At 50.1% G+C, this 24,739-nt stretch overlaps 1 protein-coding gene across 4 annotated transcripts in view; it reads right to left on the bottom strand.

Annotated features, from left to right (window-relative positions):
* Positions 1-23,773, bottom strand: part of DGKD (diacylglycerol kinase delta) — a 113,008-nt gene extending 89,235 nt beyond the window's left edge. For 2 of the 4 annotated variants that reach the window (XM_072640548.1, XM_072640549.1), the window contains exons 1-3: positions 23,607-23,772; positions 4,555-4,665; positions 1,905-1,985 (exon numbers count right to left, since the gene is read on the bottom strand). In XM_072640548.1, coding sequence (XP_072496649.1) covers positions 1,905-1,985; positions 4,555-4,647 — 174 coding nt within the window. In that variant the 5' untranslated portion in view covers positions 4,648-4,665; positions 23,607-23,772. Of the gene's footprint in view, positions 1-1,904; positions 1,988-4,554; positions 4,666-23,606 lie in introns of those variants that run through there. The other 2 variants (XM_072640547.1, XM_072640551.1) reach the window with 2 other exon arrangements.
* Positions 23,774-24,739: the final 966 nt, after the last annotated feature.

Below are 24,739 nucleotides of genomic sequence, written 5' to 3'. Positions count from 1 at the left end.
CTTACTGCGTGTGCTGGGCACTAAACGAACAAAGAGAGGATATTTAGGGGCAAAATCCAAGAAAGGGACTGGATCTCAGGATACAGGAGGAAAGTATGAGGAAAGAGAAAAAATGGAACGATTATCTCTTAGAAAGGGCTGCCACTGATGAAGGCCATTCAAACAAAGGAGCGAAATGATGGAAGGGGCTGAAGCAGTGAGGGGCTTTTCTATGATGGGCAAGGGAAGCATTTTAAAAAAAGAAAGGAGGAACACAAACTGGACCAAGGCATCTGGGCTTGGGCTGAGCAGCTGAAGACAGAGGGAGTGGGCTGTCTCTGGGAGGGGCCTGTAACTAGGGCCCGTAGCCAGGCAAAACAACTCTGAGAACCTGGGATGCATCAAAAAAATAGAAATGAATGTGGTGGAGGGAAACAGATTTAATTATAACCGTGAATGCTAACTGACTAACCTTGCCAACAACACCAAAGTGAAAAGCAGAACAGATTAGCGAACGGAGGCCAACACTTTGCTGCACATGAGAAACACACTGCCTAAGACAAGCTGCAGGATCCAGGGTGGAACATGAGATGGAGAGTCAGAGGCCTTGGGTTCAAATCTCACCTCAGCCACTGACAACCTGAGTCTTGTCATAACTTCCCTGAGCCTCAGTTCCTTCACCTGTGAAATGCAGGGATTGGGCCAGACGCCCTCTAAGGTCCCTTCCAAAGAGGATCATGTTTCAAGCAAATTAAAAAAAAAAAGCAAGAGTTGCCACCATCATTTCACAGAAGGTTTCCATAAATACACATAAGGTCAAGAGAGACAACAGGAAAACCACATGGTGCTTTAAGGCACCACAGATAATGAAATCCTATCAGTATTTAACTATGTCTGTGCAACAGAGTGGGGCAATGGAAAAGCAAAATGTAAAAACAGAGTAGCCAATAACCAGAGGCAGCTTTTACATCTATCTTTCAGAAACCAATCAAGAGAACTGGAGATCTGAGGAGGGCTGGAGGAGCCCGGGCCGGGGCCCCAGGTAGGTTCCCAAGGTCAGGATTCTTCAGTATTGCCAGTTACCTTTACTAACAAAGACACCACACTGAGGAATAAAGAACTCAAAGGAGGGCAAGAACAACAACAGGTCTTCTATAGGCCATAACGCCGGGAGAACAGTCATCAGTAAAGGAAATGTGAACAAAAGGCAAAGAAGTGAGTGGATCAAAAAACAAGGCAGAGGAATGACAAGTAATTGTTGTTAAACAAAGTAAAACCAAGCACGCTACACACCACCGGACACAGCACGCAGCCACGGCAGCTCTCTGAGGAACATTTCTCTCCCTATGTTAAACATATGTTAAAAAATAGAGGACTCACAAACCAAGCCTGCATGCATTTTTAGAGACTAGGCAATGAACAAACTGACAATTCCAAAACAAGAATAAAAGAAGAAAATGTGAAGATCAAAGGAAGCATCAAATTTCATTTATTACTTCATCAGGATGGGGACCCTGAAAGGAGAGAACTCCCCAGGGAAGCGATTAAGTGAAGAGCAAATTGAGGGCTTGGGAGATCAGAGCTAAGGGATTATTAGCCAAGGCAGTGACCCAAGGTCAAGGCAAGGGACACACAGCCCTGTCCTGTGAGTCTGCTGCTGCCATACTGCCTCTACTATACACATTACAAACACCAGCCAAACTTCAGAGCAGCAACCTGCTGTCTGACACTCAACTGGTCTCCTTTGTCCTCCTCTGGCATTCTGTTGCTTCCTTACCATGTGGCAGCCATAGATTTATTTTGAGAATCCACCACAATTTACCACTGATCCTTCCACCAGAAAGCAGAGCCTGAAACACGGTGACTCCAAAGGCTGATCAGAGGTGACGGAAGACACAAGGAAGAAGGTGGACAGGGAAGCTTACCGTGAAACTGTTGTTGACATTTTTGGTACTAGATTCGGCCACACTTGCATCAGTTAGATCCACTTCATCAAAAATGATCGACTGGAAAGAAAAGGAGATGGAAATCCTGAGTTCTGATGCCCAACAAGCCAGGTGTGCCCTATGCTTTTCTCCTCAAAAGGACACAACTCACAAGAATGGTGTAAGAAATGCCCTGGGACCACTGAGGCACTTCCCTCTCAGGGGCTACTAACAGCCAACCCAAACAAGGACAAGTCACTAGGCTTGTCATGGAGAAAACTGGGGATCCAGCTGAGAGCAGTGGCGGCCAAGGAAATTCTCCACTATTTTCTAAATGTGCCTCAAAAAAAGACAAAGGGATCCTGCTGGGCCACAGGCTGACTTAGCAATTAACATTCTCTATGGAGTACTGTATTATTAGCTATTTTGTTAAGCCTTTCCCAATGACATTTCGATCTGGCTGAGCATGCCGCCATGAGCTTGGCACCTCTGGTATAGATAACGTCATGGGTTCCTTCCAGCTTTAAATTCATGATGTGAATTTTAGGTTCTGATTTATAAAACAGACCCAGCGCTTCAAAGGTCCCTCCACTCAATTCAGGGACATCTGAGCCTGAGAAGGTGGACGTGAAGATAAGCAGCGTGGTATCTAATTGCAGCCCAGCTCTTTCTCAGTTCAATTATTAAACATCAGTAACCCTCAAACTCCTTCAGTTCTTCTCCCTCAGAAATCCCCACCAGTCACTCTGAGGCAAAAACACCCCACCAGCTTCCATCAAAAACAAGGCTTCATAGTGAAATGTCCCGGGACCACTACTCCGTGCTGTGATTTAGCCCACAACAGAATATGCAGACAATCAATTTGCAAAAAGGATGTCAAGCATCACAGGGAGCCCAACTGAAATAGTATTAACCAGCCAGAACAGTTACTGGAATCTAATAAGGTGGAATTGGCTAGGAACAAATGGAAAGGCCCAGGCTGGGATTCACCAGTCCAGAAGGAGGGCAGAGTCATGGCCAGAGGGTGGAGGGTTGCTGGGTCCTTTAAGCTTGCTATGAGCTACTGCATTGAGTGGTGCAGAGGCCAAGACAATGAGTCAAAGTCCTGCCAGATTCTCCTTTTGTCAGAAGACTGTACTTGATTCTGGCCAAGGCAACTAAGAAGACCCTCTGCATATCCTAAGGCACCACACAAACTTCACTGCTTATGGTGATGACTATGACTACCACTATTCTCATCTGAAGTGCATCCGCAGCCTGGCATCCAGCCTGGCAGCCGGGATGCAAGGCCCCTGAGATCCTGCCACATGAAGACTGTTGAAGGAATGGGGTATGTTGAACCAGGAGAAGAGGAGGTTCAGGGGGACAGGACAGCCATTTTAAGTGTCTGAGGGGTGCCACTTGGAAGAGGGAGGAGACTGGTTCTGCCTGGCCCCAGGGGTTGGAACTAGGAGCAATGGGAGGATGCTGCAAAGAGGCACTTTTAGCTTCCATGGAAGGAAAAGCTTGGTAGTGAAAGTGGAATGAGCTCCCCCTCCCTGGAGTCTTCAGGCAGGAGGACCTCTGGTCAGGTGTGTGGCAGGAGAGATCCTGGTTTGGGTGTGGCCTCTAGGGTACTCCACACCTTTGTGATTTCAGCCCTTCCTGCATTGCTGGGCTAGGCAGGCCCTGTGGGAACAGGTCCCTGTGGCCAAAGACCTCACAGTCTGCTCTGGGAGAGAAACCGGCTGCACATCATTAGGACAGAAAATAAAGTATGGCAGAGGCCCAGGAGAGGAAGGAAGAAGGCCCTTACAAGAGCCTTGCTCAATGTCGACAGAGACTTGGTCAGCTTTTCTCATTTCTTCCTTCTTCTAGTTCAAGGCCCTTTAGCAAGGGAGGGGGGAATAGGGGGCTGAATATGCCTCTCCTCTCCCATTCCAGGCAGCTGCTGGAACCTGAGGCAGAGAGAGCCCCTTCTAATACACCCACCTACCCATCTACCAGCACACACACACACACACACACACACACACACACACACACACACATGCATATGCACACACGCATGCACACACATACGTGCACCCACATGCACACATTCAAACACACACATACACACACTCTAATAATATCTCATTCATCACAAATGTCTATTATTATTTCTACGTGAAAATTTTGTAAATCCAGTGCCTGCCCTGGCTCCTTCTGAAAAGATGGCCTGCCCAGAGATGGGCACTGTGGTCCATGAGCCCCAAGACCTAAAGAAGGGAGTCTCACAGCTGGGCAATGACCAAAGCCCCATAATAAATGCTGAGGGCCCACTGAACCACAAATGCCAGAGGAAAGAACCTACAAAAAGCTGATAATCCTCAGCATTTTTTTTTTTTTTTACAAATGCTAAATATCCCATTGCTTGGTGATTCCATAACACTATTTTCTCCTTAAAAAAAAAAGATACGACATTGAAAATAATGTTTAAATGAGTAACAAGCCATTTTGTAACAAGAATTTGCAACCCCACCTTGAGCTCACGGCTCAAGGCTCCATTGGGATCACCGGCCCTTCTGTTGGATGCTATCTGCTGCAGGGGAGAGCTGAGGGGACTCCCCCTGCCTCACGTCGTATGCAGGCTCAGCCCCATGCCCATTCTGCCCCACCGCCTCCTCACCTTGGCGGTTTTTGCGTAATACAGGGTCCGTCCTCGAAGTTTGAAGTACCTTCTCTTCCAGCGCTGGAAGGAACTCGTCTGCTTCATCAACATCCCCTCTCTTATGATTGTCTAGAAGCAGAGAAAACAAACAGCCGTTACCAAGGACCCTGTTAACTCTTTCCCTCCGTAGCCCAGCCGATGGAACATCAAAGAGGGAAGAGGGTTTGGTTCCAAGGAGAACTGGGGACCCTCTTTCCCCTTCCTTCATCCTAGGGCCAGGACAGAAGAAACCTGCCCCATTGGAGGCAGAGCCCAGGTAGACTCTCTGCTGCTGCTACAGCTTTGCCAAGACACCTGGTGGAAGAAGGGCTGGCCAAGAACCTCACATCCAACATCCCTGGGGTGATAACATGCAGTCTGGTGGCAAGCTCAAGGCCTGAGGTCTGGTTGAGGGATCTGAGTGCTGCCCCTCTGTCTGTGGCTCCCATCCCTACCCTGAAGGATGCATCCTGCCCTCTGACCCCCACAGGCAGCCAGCATTTGGGGTTTTCCAGCTCTGCCCAGGCCCATCTCTGGCTGGGTGCCACATCCTGGGCTATGCTCCGTTCACTGCTCCGGACCAGATTAAATGCCCTTCCTCACCCTCCTCCCCAACACTCCTTCACATGCTAGATACATGGCACAGGAAGAAGAACCATGTTTAGGCCTGTCCACAATCAGACCCAACAAAGGTAGACATCCAGTACCAGGAGCTGGTTCAAAAGAACCACCACAAATGGCCAGAGGACCATGACCAAGGATTCTAGTCCCAGCCCCAGGCTCAGCAGAACCCTGACTTCATCAACCAATAAACAAAAGGCTGGGCTAATGGTGCTCAAGGAGCCCTGGGATTTTAAAAAGTGCTATGTGAGAACCACGCACAGCCTCCAACAGAACCAAAACATCCTCATACTATGGGCAGGAATGGCAGCTTGTCCTTCACACTGATTCAGGGGGGCTACTGTCCTGGACATGGAAAAAACCCAGAAACAACCCACTGGAAAAGCTCACATCAGAAAGGGTCCCATCATCCAACAGCTGGAGATCCAAGGCAGTAAGAGCTAACTTCCCTCTAAGGTTTTAATGTCTACAAAGCACCTTCCATTATCAACTTCCCAACAATCCTTGGGATATGAATGCAAATTTTATCCTCATTTTACAGAGGAGGAAATAGGGTAAAATAGGCCAAGTGACTTATCTAGGGTCACACAGTTAGCAAGCATCTGAGGATTTGAACTCAGGTCTTTCTGCACTCTACCATGCCCCCTCACCACTAAATAAGCAGGGTGTATTTCTCTAATTGTAGTCTTGGTGTCACTACCAACTTGAAAATGTTTCTTTTCAAAGGTTTTCACTGTTTGGAGCTGCCTCAGAGGGACCAGCTCCTGCTCAGGACCCCTTCATTCTCAAGTTACTAATCTGCAGCAGGAAGGAGGGGGGGGCGGGGTCTGCTTCTCCTCTCCTGCCTGAAGATCTGTCCTTTCACAACCACAATCTGGGCCTCATCCTGTCTGGTGTTCCACCCAAAGCAAAGCCTTCAGTCCATCATCTCTTCTGACAACACTGGCATCCCTCCCCCCTTTCTGGATCCAAGCATGGGGCATCCCCTAATCCTACTAGGGGCCCTCTCACTGGGGATGCTGCCAGTCCCCCCTCCCCAAGCGAGCATCAACACTCCTTAAAAGTCAGAGGGGGGGGACTTAGGGTTCCAGATGGGACCAAAAAACATGGAGTTAGGGATGTCTGTGAGCATGACCCTATTCTAAGTCAAAAGGGAAACTCCCCCAAGACTAGGCCAGGATGAGGCCAATGAGGAATCCTCTCCTTCCCCCTGGCAGCTTGGGTTGCCAGTCTTGCAGGCCCTTCCCAAGGCCAGGAAACAAGAGGCTGGAGGGAGCTCATCCAATGAGCAAGGAAGGAGCAAGCCTGGGAAACAAGCTGTGGACAACAGGCCTGGCAAAGGCAGACAGGAAGTGCTGGGCTCGGATCCCACGAGCCCCAGGCTGGATAAGCACAGGCTGGGAAAGGACGGCTGGCCCTCTCAGTGGGAACCACACACAGGCGCAACACTTGGGCATCTTCCTTCTTCTTCTTCCCAGGGCAGTCTGGTGAGCTCCCTCCTCTCCAGCGGCCTCCTAACAGGGCAATGGCTCCTGAATTCTGCAGGACCAACTCCCCTGAGGCACACGCATGCACACATATACACACACACATGCAACTTCCTTCTTTAAAGCAAAATGTTTTTTAAAACAACAACAAAAAAACCCCTCCTGCCCTCCCCCAAAACACTAAAAAGAAAACCTCTCCGCAGGAAGAAACCCTTCTAGCATGCTCCCATCTGTCTCCAAGATACACATTTCAGACAGAAAAGAAAAGCAAATTGAAAAATCAACCCAAAGGAATTCCTCTCTCTCTCTGTCCCCCCACTCTTCTCTTTCCCTCCCTCCCCTTTTTCCCTTGCTCCTTTTCTCTCTCTACCCCACTTCTCTCTCCTTCCCCTCCCTCTGTCTCTCCCTCCTCCTCCTGTCTTTCTCTTGCCCCCACCCCCACCCCCAGACAGTGACTGAGAGAGAGCCCAACCCCAGGGCTGCCTAAAGCGAGCAGCTATTCTATTTTTAGCCGCCCCGGTCTCTGAGCAGTGTCCGGCGGTTTGGGCCGCAAAGGCCAGGGAGAACATAACCAGCCGTTTTCTGCAGCATTCTTCTCACAGACAAATTTAAGTTTCTCTCAATTCACCCCCTAGATTTATTAGAGTAAGTGGAAAGACTCAATTTAGGAGGAGGAGCCTGGGTCATTTCTTAACAAAGACCCCCAGGGAATGAGCTAAGTACAGTCAGGAGAACCAAAGTCCAGAGGCTGGCAGTGTGTCCAGTCTAAGGTTCCTTGGCCTGGCTGCATTCTGACCAGAGACCTCCACATGGCCTCTGGCATCCCCACCTGCATACATTGTTGAGGGAGGAGGGAGGGGATGGGTGTGAAGCACCCAGGAGGCGAAGCACTCACATCCAGCACCCGGGGTCAGAATGACCTGGAAAACAGCTGTCAACCTTGGGACACTGAGAGGGATTCCTGCAAAGGGTCAGCAGTCCATTTACACTCAGCAAATGATAGTTTACACAGATGCGTTATTATCTTCCAAATGTCTGTTTATTAAGAGAGTGTAAAATCAGTTAAATATATGAATTCATTGGGTCATTTTCATCATTCAGTCATTTTCAAGCACCCAAGGGAGGCAGGTGCACCAGGCCTGGAAGAGGGCCCTGAGGCCGGCCTTGGAAAGGGTTTCATGGCAAAGAAAGGAATCTGTGTTTTATCTTACAGAAACCACAGAAGTTTCTTAAGCAAGAGTAACCTTGTCAGCTGTGCTTTAGAGATGAAGAAGCATCTTCAGCGCCCACTGTGTGCTATGCAACAGAAAGGAGAGTCTGTGCTGCTCTCAAGGGGCTCACCAGTGTGGAGAATGGATTGGGAAGCAGACCCATGAGGCAGGGGCTGAGTGGGAAGCTATGAAATGGTGGTCAGGGGGCAGGTTGAGGAGGACAGAGCCTGGGGTCACAAAGTGAGTAGAGGAAAGGAGAGGGATGTTCAGAGGGCGACTCTAGAAGGCTGAGAGGTTCAGCCACTTCCTCACTCTGATAAGTGAGAGGAGGCAGCAGACCTGGGCCCTGTAACATGGTGGCCCCCTCCACTGGAGAGGTGAGATCAGCAGCCTCAGACCTGCACCTGGGCCAGCTACAGCAGTTAGCCAATGTGCCCTGGTGGCAAGCCTCCCTCGCTAGCAGCCATCACTCCCTGGAACAAGGGAAGTGGCTCCCCAGCTCCCCCAAGCCTTCTCTTTCCCCGTCCACATTCCCAATTGCTTCAATTGATCCTTCTGGGGTTCAGTTCCCTACCCCTCAATGTCTTGGTCACTTTCCTTTGGGTGTTTGTCAACGTTCTTCTTAATATGTGGTACCCAGAAGAAGAGGGAATAAACATGTATTAAGTACCTACTCTGTGCCTAGTAATATTCCATTTGATACTTACAACAACCCTGTGAGGTCAGTGTTATTATTATCCACATTTTATGGTGGAGGGAATTGAGGCAGACATCTGTTAAGCGACTTGCAGGGTCACACTGTTAGTATCTGAGGCTGGATTTGAACTCAGGACTTCCTGACTTCCCAGTATCCTATGGTGTAGCTGCCTCTAGAACTAAATAAAATATTCCAAATGTGGTGTGACCAAAGCAAATTAGGTGGAACCATTATTTGCCTCCTTTTGGACAGGGTGCTCCTATTAACAAAGCCCCTGAGACAATCTGGGGGCAGGGGGGCCGGCATAACCAGCCCTGATTTGTACTAAGGCCACCCTGTGCACAAGACCTCTGGAGCTGCTTTACTGGACACACTACCACAATCCCAGACCACATTCTGTTGCCTTAATCTATCAGCCTCCAGACTTAATAGAGAAGTAAACAAGTTCAGTCTGCATCAAGGGGCTTGTCTCAGATGGCCCTGGCTGGGCTCATAATGCTCCTCTTGGTCCACAAGGACCTTGGGCCTCAATCTCCTTATCTACAAAATGGGAGGCTTGGCTAGATGGCTCCTGAGGTCCTTTCCAGCCCTGCTCATCCAGGGTCCTTTTCATTGTGCATCCCAAGGCCATGGGCTTATCATGGGAAGGATCTCTCACAAAAGCAGGACTTTTCACACATCCAGCCCTCCTTCCAGAGGTCACTGGCACGAAATGATTCAGCATTCACATCATCAAACTCCCCTAGATTGTGACAGAGCACACACAGCCCTGGACCTGGCGTCAGGAGACCTGGGTTCAAGTCTTATCTCAGGTACTGCTGGTTATATGACCAGGGCTAAATCACATGCTCTCCAATATAGTCTCCCAGAGGTGTTACCTTACAGGCTGGAGAAGTAGGAACTAGTGTTACCAACGATGCTTTCTTCATGACCCCCAGGAGGTATCCTAATGAGATATAAGCCACACTCAAGGGAGCTATCGGCAGATCTGGGACATCACAGGCTCACAGAGTCTCTTCAGGACAGGGGACCTGAGAGATCACCTGGGCTCACCTCTCCATTTTACAGATGGGGAGACCGAGGCCCTCCTTCAAGCTCCACAGTCAAAGGCTGGGCCGTCAGTCTCCGCTGTCAGAGGCAGGGCTCTTCCCCCTGTTTATGGGGTTTGGTGGCCAGGCTCTAGTTTGCCCCAGACTGCTCTTTGCGTGCATTGAAGGTGGCTGTGAACCCTCTCCTGTCCTGGGCTTCCATTTCCTTGCAGGGATTTTGCACCTTATTTACCATCTCTTTGTCATCAATCAATTAACCAACTACATCAATGAATCAACAAGCATTTATTAAGTGCTTGCTATGGTTCAGGCGCTGGGAGGGCCCAGAATGAAACAATTCCTGCTCCCAAATTTATATTCGTAGAAAAAAAGAGAATCCGACCAAGCAGTTACAGACCCACTGTCCCTGAGCTCATCCCTCCAAGTTTGGCTCACAGAAGTGTCTTCATGGACGCATGACCAGGCCGGGCTCCTTGGGCAGAACCCCAACTATTAGCAGGTTCTAGCATCAAGCCCAAGCCTGTCTCTGACTTTCAATACTCAGTAACAAATATGTATTAAATGCCTACTAGAGCCAGGCTCTGGGCTAAACCCTGGTGATAGAAAGAAAGGTTTAAAACATTCTGGAACAAGGGAGGACAACACATAAAAGGGGAGTGGGAAATGATCTGAGGAGGTTTTAGAGATGATTTCATTGATGAGTTTCTGGTGATCTGAAATACAGGAAAGTAGTTAGCTGGGAAATGATGGTGAATTCCCTGAGTGTTTTCCCTAAAGGTAAAGGATTAAGGAGGAGCTCTCCATGGTCCCACCTCCACCTCTCTCCCAACAGATGGAGGGCTGGAGGGTGGGGCCCCAGGGCAGGGGAGACTGAGGAAATGTGAGTCTCAGAGCTGATTTCTTCGGGCAGAAGGATGAGTTTCTAGAGATTATGAAGTCCAAGAGGTCAGTTGCGTGGGGCCATTTCTCTCCAGGGTTGCTCTTTTGGTCCTCCAAGGTCAAGAGCAACACATATATTCCCTCTTATACAAATGGCCCTTCCCATGCTTGGTAGACAGATAAACACCCCACCCCCACTATTAGGCCCTGGTTTCACCTGGATCCCACCTGGGTCATGTCTGCCCTCCCTCCAATCAGACTGTGACTCTTATTAATTGTACTCCCAGCACTCAGCACAGTTCCTGGCACTTCATAAACGTGAATTGGGCTGGATTGCCCAGGTTAAATACCCCCATTTCTGTCAGCTAGCCCTGGCAGGACATGAGCTTTTCCTGCTCTGGATACTCTCCAGTTTATCCATGCCCTTCCCAAAATGTGCCACAGAGAATCAACTCATAGTCCAGACGTGCTCTAAGCAGGCAGAGGACAGTGGGTGGAGCTTTCTCTGAGGGCACATTTACTGCTCCCACTGAGGCCCAGTCCTGACCATTAGTGGCCCCCTCCCCACCTCCACTCTGACAAACTGCCCTGACTACTCCCAGCTGGCCTGGAAAAATGGAGGTTTTAACCCATCTGTCCTTACTATATTTCCTCAGACTTGGCTGGGCCCAATGATCTAGGCTGTCAAGATCTCTGGGTACTTCACCTGTCCTCCTGGAGATCAGCTATCCCTCCTGGCTTCATGTCACTGGCAAATTTGCTGTTCCTGTCATCAAGGCCTTTATCTGAGTCATCAGTGAAACCTCACTCACCAGCATGGGGCCAAGGAGAGCCCCATGGCCCACCCTACCACCTCCTTGGAAACTGACAGCTGTCCAGTCCATGAATAACCGCTCTTCTTTGGATCCTGGGAGTCTATCCTCTCCCAAATTACCCAACTGAATGGTCGCCCTGTCCACATCTCTTTCCTTCCTATAAACACAGCAGAGAGCTTTGGTCAAATGCTTTGCTAAAATCTTTGGTATTCCCCTGATCTACCAGTCCAGGAGCACAGTCAAGTTCACTTTACAAGGAGAGCATGGTCTGGGAGCTTCCCGTTCAAATCTCAACCCCCAAATTCCCTGCCCTTGGTTACTCCATCTCCATCACGGGTTGACAACACCATCTGTTTCTGCTGAGACACACTCTTCTTGGAAATGCTCATTCCTCCCCTATTACTTCCAGCAAGAGATGAGGGGCTCATACTGATCACCCACCTACTCACTCCCAAAACAACCGGGATATAGGGCAGAACAAGGGAGGGACATGGAAAACCAATCTTCTTCCAGTGAGTTACACTAAAAGCCACTTCCCTTAAGATCTGGACTCATTCTGGTGTCACATAGAAGCAGTGCCCTAACTGACCAGCTGACCTAAGGGTTTCACAAAGGGAAGGCTGAGCACCTTGGATCATCCCTAGCCCCACTGCCAAGAATTCCCTTTTTCTTGTCAAGTGAGCCCAGGAGTCCAGAACTGGCCCTGAAAATCCAGAGCCTAAATCTTTTGGAGTGTGAGCCAGGCCCTGAGAGTGCCCAGTGGCCCTTGGTTGGTTGGTTGTTGTCCTTCGTTCTTGAAGAGGACCAAAATGACATCACCATGAAAAAGTGAAGTTTCAGTGTGTCCGACTGTGGCTGACTAGACCAATACAAGCTTGGAGTGCTCTACCACAGGTTGGGCACAGATAGTCTGTGTGGATATTTGGGGTGGATATCCCAAATTTGCACATCCTACGTTTACTTTGTGCTGTCTTAATTCTGCTTTGATCATAGAGCAGAGCACCTTTTCTGATGTGGACACGCAATGCTGAACTGTCCTGTGCTGGAATGTTCCTCAAACTTAATTAGCAATTCTCTTACTGCTGGATGGCTGACAGACCAGATGCTTTTCAAATTCCACAGAGAAATGGAAATTTCTTTAAATGCTAAAAGGTTTCTGGATTCAACTCCAGCCCAAAGACCTCATCCCATTTCCTTGGGGCTGAGTGTACGGATAAGGATGTAGATTCAACTCAAAACACACTCATGAAACACCTATTGTGAGCAGAGGAGTCAGACTGGGAGGGAAGACCCTCAGAGTTCCTAAGTAAAGGAGTAACAATTACAATTACACCAGCAGAAGCTATCTGAAAACAAAATGGCCACACTCTCCCTAGGCTCCTTGAGCAACTGGATTACTCCAGCATGAGTTATCAGAACCTTGGAATACTCAAAGGGATGACACCTGACATTGCAGAAATACCAAGGTGGAAGAAACCCTGCACTATGCTTAACACCTACAGGACCATACTATGATTGCTAGAACAGAACATCATTCTTTACTGAAGATCTACTCAATGGTCTGGACAATCTTCAAGAGAGGCAAAAGAAGGGCTTTCCAGAATCAGGCAATTTTTAATGGATTTAGATTTGGGCCCTGGCAACTATATTAAGTTCCTGAATGGTCTTCCCAGGGGTGAGTCCCACTAATTAGAGTTTGCATCTCTACTGAAGTCATCCATTGTCTAACATTTACCAGCTGTGTGACCCTATTCAAGTCACTTAACCTCTGCCTCAGTTTCCTTCTCTCCAAACTGAAGAAATTAATCGCACTTATAGCTCTCAAGGTTGTTGTGAGGATAAAAATATTTGTAAAGCAATCTGCAAATCTGAAGGCATTTTACAAATGCTGGCCGTTATTTTGTATGCATATTATAATATATGTTTATTTAAATATATATTAAATATAATTAAATATTTAATTCCAACCAGAGCAAAGTACAAGCAAAGCTTAGAGAGATGCAGGATTCCTGGCTCAGTAAGAAGGCAGATGAAATTCAGTTTTATGCTGATAGTAACAATCCAAAACACTTTTATGATTCCCTGAAAGCTATTTATTAAATGGATAATCATTTGAGTATCTTAAAGAAGCCTATTCATTGAATGGGTGTATCTCACTCAAAGTAAGATTGTGATAAGACCTCAGCCTGAAAGGGCCAGGGTCTCTCATTGCATCCTGGGCCATCTCCAGTCATCCTGATGAATATCAGGCCACTGGACCCAGATGGCTCAGGAGAAGAAAGTGAGGTTGGTGACCTTGCATTGCTCTCTCTCACTCAAAGTCAACTGCAAGTCAAGTCATCATCTTGATGTCATGGTCCCCTTTGAGAACGAAGGACAAACACAAGAAGAGCAGTACACAATATAGCTTAGGGCCTGGCCCCTGACTTCAAGGACTTACAGGTGGACACACCACAGACACAACCAGCTAACTTTAATACCCCAAAGAACAGGATGAAGACACAGAATAAAAGAACAGTGTGAAATCTAAGGCAAGGAAGAAGGTACAGGTCTAGGTCAGGGAAGAGGTCATTTCCACATGGAAGGAGAACACTAGGTTATAAGGCAAAGAACATTTGATCTGAATCAGGAGACAGGAGTCAAGTGCCCACGTGCCCACCTCAGACACTGCCGATCTCCAGGCTATGGTCAAGGCACTTCTTCTGTCTGTGCCTCTACCAGATTCCAGCTCTGGGCTGGATGTAGGACAAGATGAAACTCAAAAGGAAAAACATCAAGCCTTTCACAAGGCCATAAAAAAGTTAACTTTACAAATACAACATGAAGGAGGCTGGTTGGGGGAGGCAGTTGTTCTGAAAAAGATTTGGGGGTTTTAGAGGACTACAAGTTCAATTGGAACCAGGGGTGATAGGACAGGCAGTCCATGTAGCTAATCTGAAAAGAAGAAAAAAAAAACCAACCTGTGACTGTAAGAGAATGCCCAAGTCTTTTTGCTGTTTGTACAAATGCTCCCCAAAACAATGCCCAAAGGGCTATCAAACTGCGTGTACCTTTTGATTCAGCAGTACCACTGCCAGGGCTGTATCCTAAAGAGATGATAAAAAAAGGGAAAAGGACCAACATACACAAAAATATTTATAGCTTCTCTTTTTTGTGGTGGCAAAGATTTGGAAGTTAATGGGATGCCCATCACTTGGAGAATGGCTGAACAAGTTTTGGTATAACATTGTGAAGGAATACTATTGTGCTACAAGAAATGATGAGCAGGATAATTCCAGACTGGAAAGACTTACATGAACTGATGCACAGTGAAGTGGACAGAACTAGAACCTTGTACACAGTAATAGCAACATTGTATATGAAGAACTGTGAGAGACCGAGCTCTCCTCAGCAGTACGGTGCTCCAAGACCATCCCAAAGGGCTCATGAAGAAACATCTTCTCTGCCTCATCTCCAGAGGAAGACTGATACTGTCTGAATACACACTGAAGCACTCTATTTTCACTTTCTCTTTCTTTCATTGTTTTTGGTTGTTGTTGAGTCTTCTCAAACACTAAGATGGAAATGTTTGACAGGATTACCCATGTACAGCCTATTTCAGATTAATTACTGTCTCAGGGAGGGGGGAGGGGAGGAAGGGTCAGAATTTGGAATTCAAAACTTCAAAAAGTGTTAACAATTGTTTACACATGTAATTGGGAGGAAATAAGATTTTTTTTTTTAAAGGATGCCCCAGACCATGGGAACTCTGAGGAATGGAAGTGGACCTGTAGCCCATCCTTCTCTCTGCTCTTCACATCACAGTAGCAGGACCAGGACAGAGACCAGACCTGGAGCTTCATGGGTCTTTGACCTCTCTCTGCTTATACAAGGCTGCCACCTTCTCTGCCACCCTCCAGTCTGAGAGGATTGCCTATAGACGTACCAAATCTAGAAACTCCAACCATATTAGAACACTGGGAAATATTTACTAAAAGTAAAAATACAATGCAACATAGATAATGTTAATCTGTGGTCTTCTAAGTCAACATGCTGGTAGCAAGCTCATTCAGTTCAACACCACTGGTCTATAGCCTAGTTCAACCCAGGGTCACTGAGCTAGGAGGAGGTAAGAAGCCAGACTTGAATCCAAGTCTCCCTGGCTTGGAGGTTGCCTCTCTTTCTAGTAGGGCACCCTGCCTCTCCTGACAGTAACAGTCAAAATCCACTGCCCAGGGTAGTCAAGAGGATGGAAAGAGACAATGCAGCCAAAGCACTTGGTAAACCATAATACACTGTAGATATACCAGATTTTATTATATTAATACCTGTACTCAAGAAAGATAAAAAAAGTATTTTTATGTTAATTCAATTCAATTAAACAAGCATTTATTAACTGCCTCCTATGAGCCTGGTGCACTGATTGGCACTGGGGATCATTTTGGGAGGTGATGGGAACAGTACTGGGGAGTTGAGTAAGGCCATACGGCAGAAAACAGCTGGTGAGCAGGAAGCAGAGAGGGGGAGGAGGAGGGAAAGCACAGAAGGCATCAGAAAAAGCTCAGAGCTGGACCAACGAGTATGCCAGGGACCACAGATCATTGGATGGCGAGTAATGGGGGAATCCGCTCAGAACAGAACACCAATGTAAAAGATGCCTGCTGCCTGCAGACTGACTTAGAAAACCACATGTCATTGTCTATATCTTATTGTACTTTTATTTATTATGCTAAAAACTTCCCAACTCCATTTTAATCTGGGCAGGACAAGGGAGTCTCTGGTCTAGAAGACAGGCTGGAGCCAAAGAGAGGACTGTGACCACCTCAGCTCTGGACTCTTGGGGGTAGCCCAAGTTTCTCTGCCAGCCAAAAAGTGGGGTTGGGCTGGGGTGGCCTCCGCAGTGCTCAGCAGCTCCCAGAACTGTGAGCCTGAGTCCATATTCTATTAAAGAGGCAATAGGGAGCCATGAAACCTTTCTAAGCAGGGGAGTGACCATCAGATCTGTGATTCAGTAACAGCAATCTGACAGCTACACTGGGGATGGACTGGAACAAAGAGAGACCATACTCTAATGAAGAGGTTAAGTGCTGAAGGATGTGAGAGACGCTGGGGAGTCCTACTCATCAGACCTTGGCTAAGGAGGGTGAAGAGTCAAGGATGACCATGAGGTCTTGCATCTTTGAGCTAGAGAAGTCAAGGCAGTCCTGGACAGAAATAAGGAAGCAAGGAAGAAGAGGGAATCCTGCAGAGAGGATGAGTCCTGCTCTGGACGTGCTGACTTTGAAATGTCCTTGGGCTGTCCAAGTCAACAAGATGCACTTCTCAGCTAGTTTTCATTCCATGGCTTCTGTGATGATCAGTTAGTGGCAACAAAAGGAAGGCCCAGAAGATGCTCTTGATGTTACAGTGTAAAATCAGGGTGATCAAGAAGTTCTGTGATGAACGTGTTTGTGCCGGAGCACTTAGCTCCACCGGCCTTCCTAGTTTTAGCAGTTCCAAGTTTAATCTTTGGAAATAGGATTGAACAAATCTGTGGCCTCAAATGATAAAGCTTTATGCTGGTTCTCCAGATGTCCCAAGTGAAACTGTCTTGATGTGGGGTTTTTCTTGCTTTTTGTCCAAGTCTTGGACGCAAGTTCATATCAGGGGCTGCTTTTTTCCAGCCTAACACCCCAAATGTTCCATCGCCAAGCTATGGTCCCAAGGCCTGTGTTTGCTCCAGGAGGCAGATGGCTGCAGGCCTGGGGAGCCCTCCTACTGTGAGCAGTGACAGTCATAGTTACGTGATCCTGAGAGGTTTGTCAAGCATTTTATAGACATCTCCTCTTGGATCCTCTCATACCTGTGAAGAAGGTGTTACAGATGACTATCCCTACTTACCACAGAGAGTTTTGTCAGTTAGTCAGCAAGCATTTATTAAGTGCATGCTTATGTACTGGGGATTGTCCTGAGTGCTGGTGTAGGTCCTCACTCATACCACACAGATGCAAGATTCCTGGCTCTGTCCTTTAATATGTCCTCTGAGCCTTCCTCTAGGTATTCAGTGTGTGTGTTTGTCCTTCATTGCCAAAGAAGACCATGCCATCAGAGAAATAATGACATGACTTGCACTTGACTTTGTTTTGAGTGAGGAAGGGCTGTGCAGGTCACCAGCCTCACTTCTCTTCTAAAGCCATCTGAATCCAGTGACCAGATATTCATCAGGATGAGTGAAGATGACCTAGGTTGAGGCAATTGGGGCTAAGTGACTTGCTCAAGGTCACACAGCTAGTGAGTATCAATTGTTGAGGTGAGATTTGAACTCAGGTCCTCCTGACTCCTGCACTGGTGCTCTATCCACTGCACCACCTAGCTGCCCCTGGTATGCAGTATCTCACAAGGAATGTATCCCTTGCCCTCTCTCAGTGTCCAGTTGTGTATGTGTGTATCCATCTATACATAAGTGCATACTGCTATCCGTGTTTGTGCCTGTGTACAGTTGGGTGGGAAGGATTTAGTCCTGCAGGTACCTGAAAGCATCTGATAAATATGACTTCAAAGAATAGATGAAAAAGCTAAGATTAAAAGGCTAAGGCAGGAGGGAACCTGTAGATGCTGAAAAGGTCCCAATGCAACACTTGATGGGCCGCCCTCCAATGCCCTGACAGAGTATCCATTTTTTTACCTAACTTTGTATCTCTCCCAGCTATGAGCACAGTACTCTGCATGTGCACAGTGAGGACACACTGAGAGGCCCCTAGTTCCCTCAAAGGGTTTTTTAGCCTTATCTGAATCATACAGTGGGAAGGGGAGGAGGAGAGAGGGAAGATTTTATGGGCATACTCTGTGTCCCAGGGCCAAGTGCTGAGAATACAAACACAAGCAAACAGCTTGCCCGGTTCCTCAGAGAGCTTTCATTCTAATAGGAAAGAAGACACAAAGAAGCGGAGAAAAGGGTGTTAAGGAGGAAGGCAGGAGCAGGGCTGGCTGGCCTGGGCCTGACTCGGAAAAGTCAGACAGGGCCAGAGGAAAATGAATACTATTTGATCGACTGGAAGCAGGAAACCATTTATAATTTAGAACCCTTGCCTAATTTCTACATCTTACACCTGAAAAATGCTGTTTTAATTTTCTAATCAAGAATAAAAGTCCACCTAGGACAGGTGCTTCAGGCTCAACCCCTAAATCTTTCAAAGAATAAAGGGCATTCTGACTTCTTAGAAGCATGTCTGAACTCTACGACCTTTTCAACCATCCAAGGACCAAACAGTGAAGCATTAGGGACTTTCATATTTAAAACTCTTAATCCAATTTGCTTTCCTGTGCAGGCCTGTTGTTTGCTGGGCTCCCAGGAGCTCCTAACGGGAGTGGGCTGGGAGGGCCCTCGGTGGTCACACACCAAAACAACCGCCAACTACACCGCACCGCACAAATGGCTATCCAGCCTCATAAAGTAAACTGAGTTCACAAAGTGACCAACTGGAATCCCCATCCATCAGTAGCAGAGAACCTTTGTGCAAGAGGAGAATTTGGAAGGCAGCTCTGTGCTTTAGCATCTTCCCTTTAATAACAGTAAGCAGGAATTTCAGAATTATCCTTGCTTAAACGGAGCTCTAATTTCCAGGTGAGTTCCCGCTCTCTCCATACCATCCCACTCAACTGAGGAGCCATTCTGTTCTCAAATATCCAAGCACACTAATGTAGTATTCAGGCCAGCCAAAGTCAATAAATATATATTAAGTACCTACTATGTGCCAGGCACTGTGCTGAGCAAAAAGCAAATGACAATCTTTGCCTTCAAACAGCCTACAACCTACTAGCAGAAGGTGACCCAAAAAGAAGGCTGAAAGGGGGGAGTTAACTGGAAAGCTCTGAGACCTCTGGAAAGGAAGACCCTGGGAGGAGTTTATGGATGCCTCTTCCATCAGTCCTGGACTCAGAAGGAAGAGGAGACTGAGGGTGCTGAGGAGCAAAGCTGAGCTAAGTTCCCTGAGATTTCCAGTGGAGAAGCTTCCAGAAGCCATGGAGAAGGTGGGGAAGCAGCCATTTGTCTGTGGGCTTTCATTTTCCCTCAGAGACTGGCCTGCCTCCTTTCCCAGGCATCCAGCAGGCTTCTTAAGGATGCCATGAGCGCCCCTTCTCACTTATAAGCTCACTGGCTAAAACTTTACTAATAGATATGCTTTCAAGGCCCTGCTCCCACATTCCCAGCTCACTGGCCTACTTGCCTGTCCCTGTATGTGGCAGTTCATCTCTGCCTCTGACCTCCTTACTTTTCTTCCCATAGACTCTCTCCCAAAATTACTGTGTGTGTGTGCATGCAGAGAATGCCTGTCTTGTCTATGTTCACACTGGTCCCTTAAATAGAATGTAAGCTCCTTGTGAGGAGGAACTAGTCCTTCTCTGTCTTTGAATCTCCAGAAACTGGCACACAGTAGGCACTTAATAAATTGCTTGTTGAACAGATGAATATACAATTGCAGTTCTTCTAAAGATCACAATATTCCATGGTTTGTAGCCTAATGACATCGTCAAAAAAATACCGGGGTTGAAAAGATAGGCCCTCATGACAAAGCTGGACAACTGTATGCAAGTCAGTTGATGCCATCATGTTACTTCCTAAAGAGCACTGGGTGGATTAGAATTCCAACTCACCTCTGTCACAACCTTGGTCAAGTCTCACTTCACCCCGCCTGGCCTCAGTTTTTTCACCCGTGAAATGAGGCATCTGACTTGTAGGGTTCCTTCCACGTCTGCTTTGGACATCAACATTTCCCAGCAGCCTTCTTCTCCTGGATGATCCCTCCCATAAGCTCCACTGGGAGAAGGTGCCCAGGTCATCCCAGTTCACTCCTCCTCACCTCTCCAGGCGCCACTCCCTACCCTCCATTGGCTCCTGCTCTTTAGCTTCCTTTTCTTCACTGATTCCATTTTTAGATTATAAACTCCTAGAAGATGGGGATTGTCTTTCTTTTTGCTTGTATTTCTACTGCCAATGTAAGCACAGTACCTGGTACACAGTAAGCACTTAAACGTTTATATGTTTGCTGAACAAGAACCCACCAGTTCTAAGAAGTTAAAACAACCAAGAACACTTAAAAAAAAGTGCCACTAAAATCCTGAATGTTCATGAAGTCCTGGGCATTTAATACTCAGTCCAAACAATCATATAGTACTCTCCAAACTCTGCAGATCTACAGAGATTATTTTTATCTGAACAACTGAGTCTCCTCAGGGTCTTTTATGGACTGTCACACTGAACAAGCCAGGGGCAGGGCGGATGACTGATTCCCTCCTCCTTCCCCCTGCCCCCAGTTTGACCATTTCTCTAACCAGGACTGATAGACCAGAAGAGCTGACAAAGGAGGGTCGCACATATCCAGAAGCCTCCTCCTTCCCACACTCTGACAGCTCCCAACAAGTCAACAGAGGAGAAAGCCTGAAGGTGCAGGCTTGCCCAGGTGTGGTGAGATTCAAAGACACATCCTCAGGGCTCATTAGCCACACCCTGCCAGGCTGCTCTGCCAAGTTTGAGCAGCTGATGGAGCAGCTGTCAAGAGAGACACCTAGAAATGAAAATTCTCTAGACTACTCCAACCTGCAGCAGGATTCTGTCTGTAGACTGCTGGGCCTAGCCAGCAGCAGCGCCCTGACCGCCACCAACACACCACTCTTAGGACTTCCTGTCTTACCATCTGGCCAGCCACTGAACTCCCCGTTAGAGAGTGAGTTCTCTGAAGGCAGGGTTACAACCCAAGTGTTTTTCGCATGAGTGGGTTGTAGTAAGTGCTTCATCCAAGCCTGTTGAGTCATCCATCCTTTCATTTAATAACCAGGGCATCAGGTTCTCCCTAAAAAGCCTTAACCCTACCTTAAAAACATTACAAAGAAGGAAGTGCATAAGATATGGGGAAACAGGAGAGGGCAAGGCGGGAAAGCCGACATTTGATAAGAGCTAGCGTTTTTTCTCACCGAATCCTCCCCCAAAGCATGGGAGGCAAGGGCCCTCAGACAAATGCAGCCCCATTTTACAGCTGAGGACACTGGGGCTGATGTGAAATCACACATTCTGAGCTCCAGGTGAAATGCCTTGCCCACTGCACCTCCTAGCACCTCATGAGGTTGTAACATGAAAGTCTCTTTGGAGAGTTTGGCCAAGTCAGTCATATCAATCAACACTCAATCATTTCGGTTGAGGTCTGCAGATGAAAGGGCATGAAGAATTTCATTTCTGCTAATAATTCCTAGTCCTTTAAGTGGTTTTGCTCATCCCACCCCAGTGGCTGGGTGACACTGAATGGCCTCTGCTCATGGGGAGCAGGCAGACCCTCATTCCCATTCCCCTGCCCTTCCCTTTCTCTCTGATCATGCAGGGCCTCCAGAAATCCTTCCTGGGGAAAATGGTTACCCAGGGAGGGAAGAAACAAATCTGCAGTATAAACCTAAACCACGAGGTTTTTTTCAGAGTTAAAAAGATGGGGTGGAATGTGCAAAAAAGCACTAGTGGTCCCAGGAGCGATGCTCCCTGGGAAGTGCCATCACACTCTTACCAGCCACTGACAGAGAACTGGAAGAGGGGTCCATGGCCAAGAAATGGACCTTCGTCACTGTGAGACTATCCTTGACCACAGGAGGGCATCTCCCCCCCTTCATCTCAGCCTCCAGTCAACACCCCTGCAACATGGACAGAAGGTGATATCATTCTGGGTTCCAGGTCATCACAGCACTTAGAGCTCTCATGGGTGGGATCTGGTGGGCCTAGGCTGATCCAAAGGGACCAAAGCACACAATCTTCCAAGAACTTGGAAAAAGGCAGCCATGGCCTGGGAAGGCCAACAAACCCTAGGGCTGGTGCTTGCTTTAGAGGTGGCCCAATGCACTTGAATCCCTCCTGGAACCTTTCCTCAGAATCCTTTGGGCCACCCCCTGGAGACCCTCAAGATCTTCAACTGGGTATCAACGCAAGGTTATGCTAAGTGTGCCACACTGCTTAGAGTCAGGAAGAGCCAAGTTCAGATCCAACTTCAGACCCTTCCCAGCTAGGCATAGGACCCTAGGCAAGATACTTGACCTTGTCTGCCTCACTTTCCTCCTCGGTAAAATGGGGATAATATGAGCACCAACCTTCCAGGGTTTCCGCCCAGCGCCAAATGAGATCATATGTGTAAAGCCCCATGGCACACAGATTTATCACCACCATCATCATCGTCATTATGTGTGGCCTTTTTATTTTTCCTGAAAGCGGGACAATCCTTGCGTCTCCTAAATGAGGCTGGGGGATGGACCGCGGAATGACCACCAGGGAGGAGACACTGCTGGATCTCTCCTCAGCACAAGCCGGCCCCGGGCTATGGGTCCACTGGAGAGTGACAGGAGGGGCCGGCCTCGGGGGTCAGCTCCGAAAGTCCAGGACTCCCCAAGACCCCCATGCCCTGCGGCTCTCGGCCTGCTCCGGGAGGGTCGTTACCGGGCACAGTCCAGCAGCCAGGGCTCCTCCTGGGGGCTCGCTGGTCCGGCCCAAACACCTCTGCTTACGAAGCAGGGAGCCCTGGGGGGGGCGCAGGAGGAGGGGGAGCGGGGATCTGGGGAAGGAGGGGGTCCGGGGGAGGAGGGGGCTCGGGGGAGGAGGGGGTCCGGTGGAGGAAGAGGGAGCCCGGGGGAGGAGGGGGTCCGGGGGAGGAGGGGGTCTGGGGGAGGAGGGGCCCGGGGGAGCAGGAGGGGGTCCGGGGGAGGAGGGGGCCCGGGGGAGGAAGGGGGCCGGGGGAGGAGGAGGGAGCCCGGGGGAGGAGGGGGCTCGGGGGAGGAGGGGGTCCGGGGGAGGAGGGGGCTCGGGGGAGGAGGGGGTCCGGGGGAGGAGGGGGCCCGGGGGAGGAAGGGGGCCGGGGGAGCAGGAGGGGGTCCGGGGGAGGAGGGGGCTCGGGGGAGGAGGGGGTCCGGGGGAGGAGGAGGGAGCCCGGGGGAGGAGGGGGCTCGGGGGAGGAGGGGGCTCGGGGGAGGAGGGGGTCCGGGGGAGGAGGGGTCCGGGGGAGGAGGGGCCCGGGGGAGCAGGAGGGGCGCCGGCGCACAGGGAGAAGGCTCTGGGGGAGGCTGCAGAGCGGAGTGGAGGCGGTGCAGGGGGCCTTGTCTTTGTGCCCCCCCAGCCAGCTCCGGGGGCCGGCGCTCGGGGTCAGGGGATCCCGGGCCCGAGGCTGCGCCCGCACCGTTCCAGACCCTGGTTCCCAGAGGGGGGCAGGGGGCCAGCGGCCTGGGGGGAGGGGCGGCCCGGCGCCCCGGGGGGTGGGGGGATCGCGCCCAGCCCCCGCCCGGGCCCTCACCTTGTGCCGGATCTGGCCGGACGTGGACACCTTGCGCAGCAGCTTCTGCGGGGACCCCGGCTCGGGCTCGGGCTCGCTGTCCGACGAGTCTTCGGGGCCCGCGGGGCCGGAGCCGGGGCCTGGCCCGGAGCTGGGGCCGGGCGCTCCCGGGGCCTGCGGGGCCGCCGGGGGCCGGGGCGGCGGCGGGGGAGGCCCGGGGGCCGCCGCCATGCTGCTCCCGCTGCCGCTGCTCCCGCGGCGCCGCCTCCGCCTCCTCCGGGCCGGAGGGGAGGGGGAGGGGGCCGGCCCGGCCGTGGGGGCGGGGCCGTGGGGGGAGGGGCGCCGCCTGGTGGCCGCCGGAGGCTGCGGCGCCCGCGTCTGGGCCCCGCCCCCGGCCCCGCCTCCCTCCGCCACCGCGGACCTTCGGAGGGGAGGGGGAGGAGGAGGGGAGGAGCCGGGAGGAGGGGGGGAGGGAGAGGAAGGGGTGATGGGGGAGAGGAGGGGGGAGGGGAGGACAAGCCTGGAGGAGGGCACGGGAGGAGGGCAGCGGGCCCTGGGGGGAGGACCAGGACCACCCGAGGGATGGGAGCAGGAGGGGAGGGGGCGAGGCGCGGGAAGGGCTGAGTAGGCGAGAAAAGGGGGCTCCCTCCCAGAGAGGGCAGGGACTGAAAGCCCCCCCACCCCGTATGTCCGCCCCCCCAGAAGGAGGAGCTTATTAAGCACTGACCCACTGACTGGACCTGGCCGGGGGTCAGTCTGCACCGACCGAGTCCAAAGAAGTGATTCAGCGCCCGGGGCCACCTTCCCTTGGGCCTGTTTCCTGGCCTGTAAAGTGACCACTAGGACCTGGGTTTCCTCCTCCAACACGAGGGCTCCTGGAGGCACGAGTAGCCGAACGGGATCCCCTGGAGTCCTCACAGCAGGGGGCTGGAGGCGCCCTGATCCCGGAGAGGCAAAGCCGGTGAAGCGACTTGGCCAGGGCCACCCAGCTAGCAAGTGGCCGAGGCGGTGGATGGACCTCGAGGCTGCCAGCCCTGGTCCCATCCACCGCTCCACGTGTTAGATGTTAGAGCCCAGCGACCACCTCTGCAGGGTCCCCGAGGTAGCAAGGGGCAGCCCCGGGGGTGCCCGTCAAGGTCCTCGGACCTCAGATC

This window comes from Notamacropus eugenii, chromosome 2 (genome assembly GCF_028372415.1).
Source record: "Notamacropus eugenii isolate mMacEug1 chromosome 2, mMacEug1.pri_v2, whole genome shotgun sequence".
In the NCBI taxonomy this organism is placed as follows: Eukaryota; Metazoa; Chordata; class Mammalia; order Diprotodontia; family Macropodidae; genus Notamacropus; species Notamacropus eugenii.
This window is presented reverse-complemented; position numbering and strand designations above follow the sequence as displayed.